This window comes from Durio zibethinus, chromosome 20 (assembly GCF_047325235.1).
Source record: "Durio zibethinus cultivar Kanyao isolate XHJ-2024 chromosome 20, ASM4732523v1, whole genome shotgun sequence".
Taxonomy (NCBI): domain Eukaryota; kingdom Viridiplantae; phylum Streptophyta; class Magnoliopsida; order Malvales; family Malvaceae; genus Durio; species Durio zibethinus.
The window spans coordinates 12,171,158-12,177,562 of NC_143181.1; the positions used below are offsets into that span (position 1 = coordinate 12,171,158).

Consider the following 6,405-nt stretch of genomic DNA (forward strand, 5'->3'; position numbering starts at 1 on the left):
TATCTGATGGTAATTGGAATAGAATTCAAAAGAAAGTTGTAAGTACTATTAGATTGACACTAGCCCTAGAGGTAAAGTAAAATGTGTTGACTAAGAGTACTCCGAAGAGTTTATGGGATAAGCTTGAGAGTATTTATGTTTTGAAGTCATTGACTAGCATATTATGATTAAAATGGATTTGTATTCTCTAGAGATGGAAAAAGGTATGAGTTTTCATAATCACCTAAATGAGTTTAATAGATTGGTTTCTCAATTGCTGATGATTTTTGTTGATGAGTTAAAAGATGAAGAGAAGGCTTTAATTTTACTGTCATCTTTGTCTAAGTATTATAGACCTCTAGTTGGTAGATAGGTCTACTTTAAAGTTTGATGATGTGACCATCCTGTTACGTGAGAATGAAAGATTTATGGAAGCACATAACTCATCACCTAGAGGGAGTACACTAGCTCTAGAAGGTTTTGATCGAGGGAGGACTTAAAAGAAGATTGATGGATTAAGAAAGAGATCTAAGTCAAGAGACAGAGATAACAGTGATATAGAATGTTATTATTGTGGTGAAAAAGGATATATCCAAGTGCGTTGTAAAAAGCTAAAAAAAGATATGATTGTTTTCAAAAAGATGAATGATGAAAAGAAATCGAATGAAAAAAAATGATACTGCTGCAGTTGTGTCTGATTATGATAATATCGTTTTAACGACTTGTGTGGATGAGACTCAAACTTTGAAAGGTGATAGGAGTTACTTTGTAGAGTTAAAGGAGAATGTGAAGTATGGGGATATTATGGTTGCTAATAATGAAAAGGTGTTAATTCAAGGTATTGATAGTGTTCGCCTTTGATCTCACAATGGTATTGTTAGGACGCTTCGTCATGTAAGGTATATACCGAGTTGTAGCTATAATTTAATTGTTTGAGTGAGTTAGCTTCTTGAAGGTACACATATTATGGTAATAATGATTGGTTGAAAGAGCACAAGAATGGTAGTGTGATTTTACAAGAGAATAGGATAAAATTACTTATACATGCTTGATGGAGGCTTAGTTGTTGGGATCCCTATGGTGAAAGAAAAGAAGAAAGGTAAGTGTGTTAGCTTTGCAGATTCTGTTGAAGTGTTTGGAGATTCAAGTTAATGGAAGATTTGTTGGGATTTACCTTGAATCTCACATCGAAAGTTATAAGAGGTTTGAGTTTGTCTTGTATCCCACATCGAGAGTTTAGTAAAAGTATAAAGGGGTTTCACCCTTATAAATAAAATGTTTTGATTTTGGTTTGATAATCTCATATAGTTAGACACCAAGAAAATAGCTAGGTGAGTAAGCTATTAAAGGGTGTAATTGAGTTTTGGGTTAAGTTTAGAGTAAGGAGTTTTTGGTGATTTTTCTCATTCCAAAAGTCTCACAATTGTAAAGATTTATTTGTTAGTGGATTGGGTTTAGAGTAGGCTATTTTAAGTTAGGCCAAAACAAATATATTTGTGTGTTCTTATTCTTGATTTGAGCTTACTATTTTGTGTGGAACTGCTGCGTGTGTGTGTTAATTTTTCAACAAATTAAATTATTGTATTTGGTAAAAACTTAGTGATTCTATGTGATAGTAATTTTGAATCTCCGAATGTAAGCAGATCACTATTTTGAAAAGTGATTTAATTTTCATCCAAAAAGGTAAGGAATTTTTATCACTGATGTGGAGTGGTATACAAAATTAGTAATAGTCAATGTTACTCATTTAATACATAAATTTATAATTTAATTCATCTTAAAATTAAAATTATTTAATATTATAAATTTTTATATTTTTAAAATAATATTCATTATAACAAGTTCAAATCATTTGTATAATTTTTTTTACTTTTTTAATGTTTTACATATAATATCATATTTCTATTTTTATTATGATTTTAATATATTAGTTTTATTTTTTAATTCAAATGTTTTTACATAATTTATATAATAAAAATCAATTCACTTAATAAATAAATATATTTATTAATTTAATAATTTAATTATATTTATTATAAAATAAATAAAATATTACTATGTTTTATAAATTATTATCTTTAAATAACATTTAAATCTTTAACTTTTATAATTATTACAATAAGATAATTATTTTCATATTTTTAAATAAAATAATATTTATTATTAATAATATCAAATATGATGATTTTAATTTATATAAATTAATAATTTTTAATCAAATAAAATAATTTAAAATTATCACTAACAAAGTTACTTTAATAATCAAATCATCTCGATGAATATATTATCATAATAATTTAAAAAATATAAGAAATAGTTGTCTAAAACAACTACGTTTTGTTCAAAATAAAGCCAAGAACCTCAACAAATACAGTATCACCGCCAATGAAAAGAATAAAAAGATACTAGATGAAGTGACAATTGAGTGCCCAACAGTCGTGCTAGGGTCATATTTTTTAAAAGAGATAATTATATTTTTGAATTTAAATTTGAAAAAAATATATAAATCGATACTTAAAAAATATATAAATTAAATCATAAATTTTTAAATAATATATTATTTTAATTTAAATTTTAATATTGTAAATTTAACTTACCTATATAATATTTAAATATATTTTTATTATATGTATATTATTTATTAAATAAAATATTAAATATTTTGTATAAAGCTTGATGGACAAGACATTGAGGACAGGAAAGCCGAAAGCTCGTTTTTTAACTGGTGGTACTTTGGAACTTACGTCGGCATCTTCATAACTCTTTTGGTCATTGCTTATGTCCAAGATAATCTTAGTTCGGGCCTTGGTTTTGGAATTCCATGCATTGTTATGGTGTTCGCATTGGCTGTTTTCTTGCTTGGAAATAAGAATTACCGGTATAGCTTGAAAGGTGATAAGAAAAGTCTATTTGTTAGAATTGGTCACGTGTTTGTTAGAGAAATCAGAAACTGGCGATCATCTCCTTCATCAACAATCATTGAAGAGGGAGCATATGCGAATCTGCCTCTGCAAAGTAGCAACCAGTTCAGGTAAGAAACGTAACTGATTTCAGCAGATTTAGTATTAAAGAATTGGGAGAAAAGGGAATATATAGCATGATGTTTAAAAATGAATAGCATTAAAGATCGCTGCAGTCCTGCTCATCTCTTCTTACTGTTCTGAATTACTAGTTACACTTTTGTTGATCAATTGAATAGAATAGTAATTGTTATGAAATTCACTTATCTGTATTTGGAAAATTCAATCTATGAGCATTAGCATTCATCTGAGGACAGGCAGTTGGAGCAACAACTAATATTGCTCCAAGTAAGGAGTTAAGAGGTGCCTGATATGACAGCATCCATTGATTTGATTTATCATTTGCAGGGCAAGTAGCATATATTGTTTAGCGTCTTATTATAGAAGGTAAATGATAGTCTTCTACTGCCGCACAAGCCAGTCTTCACAATGTATAAATGTACATCATTCCTATTATATATAACACTGACAAATAATTTAAATATAGTTTCTTTTTTCTGAAGCGGATACTTGTTGCCTTCATATGGTTAAAACAATTTGTAAAAACATCTTTTAATAATGGCAAATAGGATAGCAGTTTGATCTTCTAATATTTCAGGTTCCTGAGCAAGGCCTCGCTTATACCAGACAGTTCAATGGATGATCAGAACGTTTGCGGTGTTACTGAATTGAAGAAGCAAAGGCAGCATTAGGGCTAGCTCCAATATGGGCAACAAGCCTAGTGTATGTTAGAGCAAAAGCTGAAAACCTGGAATTATTACTTCTAATGAAATTGAAATTTTGAGAAAAGACTCTGAGGCATGTAATGGTGTCATTTTTTTAAGGTTTTATTTGTTTCACTGTATTATTTATTTAAAAGTGTGCAAAAAAGATTGCAGACAATAAATTTTGAGAATATAATAAAGTTTAATAATTGATTACGCTTTGTACTGATGAAATCAATCCGCAAAACAATAATCAGTGTATCACAAAATTATTGAACTTTTATAAAGATTTTTTACGGTAAAATTTTTATAAAAGAAATCTAGAGTTTGAAAAAAGAGAAAAAATTTCAATAATTATTTTTTATTTTTTTAGACTAAAAAAACCTTTTATAAATAGATAAGTATATTTTCTTACAAACATGATTGTCTATTTTAAATAGACAAAAGCTATCTGTTTTTGAATTATTGAAATTGTTTAATTTTGAATAAACTTATCTATTTGTTTTGAATAAACTTAATTATTTTTTTTTCCTTTTCTAATGTGGGATTATTTTTCATATGTTATTTTGAAAATCTCTAACAGTCTATGCTATTGTCTGTGCACAATCCTCCATCTTTTACACTAAACAAGGATCGACCATGGATAGTTCAAGATACCAGCTGCTTCACTACAATGCTTCATCAGTCTCAGCATCATTCTTTCCGTTCCTCCCTACGATCGTGCCTTTGCTCCTATTGCAAGATACTATACCAGAAAACCCTCTGGTAATACAATGCTGCAGAGAATTGGAAGTGGTATGTTTTTATCTGCTACTTCCATGACAGTTGCTGCTATAGTTAAAATGCAAAGGCTAAACACTGCCCAAGAGTACGGCCTGGTCGATTTGCCAAAAGCCACGGTTCCAATGAGTGTGGTGGCTGCTTCCTCAGTATATCTTGTTTGGTGTCTCAGATGTGTTCACCATGGTTGGTCTGCAAGAATTCTTCTATGATCAAGCTCCAAACGAGTTGAGGAGCGTGGGTCTCTCTGTATCTAAAGTATATTTGGAGTAGGCAACTTTCTCCGCAGCTGTCCTTTCTCTATCAAAGACAAAGCAAGTGATGGTAAGGGTAGAGAAAGTTGGTTTGCTGATAATCTTAACCAATCACTTCTTGATTACTTTTACTGGCTGCTTGCTGGACTGAACGTGGTAGGATTGGCTGCCTACATGTACTTTACTAAATCTTACCTTTATTTCAAGAGAAGTACAATATAAATTGCCTTCTGAAATTGCCACTAGAGATGCCATAAATATATTTATAGAATTCTAGAGCACAAGCTAAAATTGAACTTTGTCTTGAACTCTTGTTAGGTTTTTATATTAAAAGTGCCCAATATGTATCTATTAATTCTATTGTTTGATTGAGTTTGTTTTATTTCTCTTTTTACAATTTCATTTTACTTGTTCCTGAGGGCGGCGGGATAAAAAAAGGAAAATGTTAGCAGCATTACCCTCTTTTTCTTTTTTTTTTTTTTTCCTGTTCTCAAACTCCCATTGACTAATGGCTACCTCAAATTCTCATATGCTCCTACAGCATGTTTGGTTGAAGGGAATAGATTTTCTATTCCTTGTCTTGTCCTGAGGGGACTATATGTTCCCTGGTTTGGTTCAAAAGCAGGGCCTAGAAAAAAAATTTTCTGTCGCGCGAATTCCTTCAAAAGTCAGAATTGAAAATCTTTGAGGTTGGGTATTTGCAGTTCCCTGATATGTGGAATTCTTTAAAATTTGCAAATTCCCAGTATAGCCTCCTCTCCCTAATTTTCATCTGTCATCTCCCTTCCCCCTCCCGATTGCTGTTCATCTATTCCTATCAAATCCCTCATTTCTCTCATCCATCTCCAGTCTTCTTCAACCGGCGGCAGCGTCAGTAGCACCAGCGAAAACAAATAACCGAAAAGGGGAGGAGAGAAACCAAAGCTTCAGATATAGGCGAAGGAAGTGGGAAGGGATGAGAGAGAGAGAGAGAGAGAGAGAGAGGGAAAATGGAGATCTACATAAAGACGAACGAGAAAGAGACGAACGAGAAAGAGGCGAGCTCCACAAGTTTTTATTTTCAACTTTTTTTTTTCTGTTTTTATTTTTTTATTTTTTTATGTAAATAACAAATATAGATGAATAATAAGGGTGAGGGTATTTTGGATATTTGATTATCTATTTCTATCTAATTTCATAATTCATTGTTGTCAACCAAATATAAAAACAAAGTCACAATTTTTATTAAAAATATCATATAAAAATTTATTTTAAAAATCAAAATTAATAAAGTAATATAAAATTTAATAATATTAAAATTATTAAAAAAATATCACTCATAGCCAAATCTTATTTAGTGAATATTCAACTGGTAAATTTTATTAAAATTTTTAGAATTCCAATATTAAAAATATATAAAAACTTAATATAAATTTTTAAATTTTATAAATTTGATTTATGTAATAAGATTTTTTAATTTAATTTTTTATTTAATCGTTTTAAGCTAACGAACTTAATCTAATGAATCCTATCTAAATCTTGCTTTCAAACTAATGTATGATATTAAGTCTTTTAAGAGTTATGCTTTGTAAAAGTAAAGTCTTGTTCATTATATAAGCCAGTAGATCTTAAGTTTGCCTAGAAGGTGATCTTTGAGAAGTAGCCCTAGTAAGATTAAAAGGGTGGAGT

The 6,405-nt window shown here is 29.9% G+C and overlaps 1 protein-coding gene across 1 annotated transcript; it reads left to right on the plus strand.

The window, feature by feature from the left end:
* The first annotated feature begins 642 nt into the window (after positions 1 to 642).
* On the plus strand, positions 643 to 4,695 carry LOC111315187 (protein NRT1/ PTR FAMILY 5.10-like). Its single transcript, XM_089749336.1, has 4 exons — positions 643 to 817; positions 2,767 to 3,010; positions 3,598 to 3,681; positions 4,389 to 4,695. Exons 1-4 carry the CDS (start codon positions 643 to 645, stop codon positions 4,693 to 4,695), a joined length of 810 nt encoding a protein of 269 aa, XP_089605462.1.
* The last annotated feature ends 1,710 nt before the right edge of the window (positions 4,696 to 6,405 follow it).

Excerpts from the sequence above, each read along its gene's own strand:
- LOC111315187 (XM_089749336.1), top strand. The coding sequence starts at position 643 with ATGAAAAAAAATGATACTGCTGCAGTTGTGTCTGATTATGATAATATC. Across the intron at positions 3,011-3,597 it reads CAAAGTAGCAACCAGTTCAG|GTTCCTGAGCAAGGCCTCGC; the intron begins GTAAGAAACGTA and ends CTAATATTTCAG. Across the intron at positions 3,682-4,388 it reads ACTGAATTGAAGAAGCAAAG|TCTCAGCATCATTCTTTCCG; the intron begins GCAGCATTAGGG and ends ATGCTTCATCAG.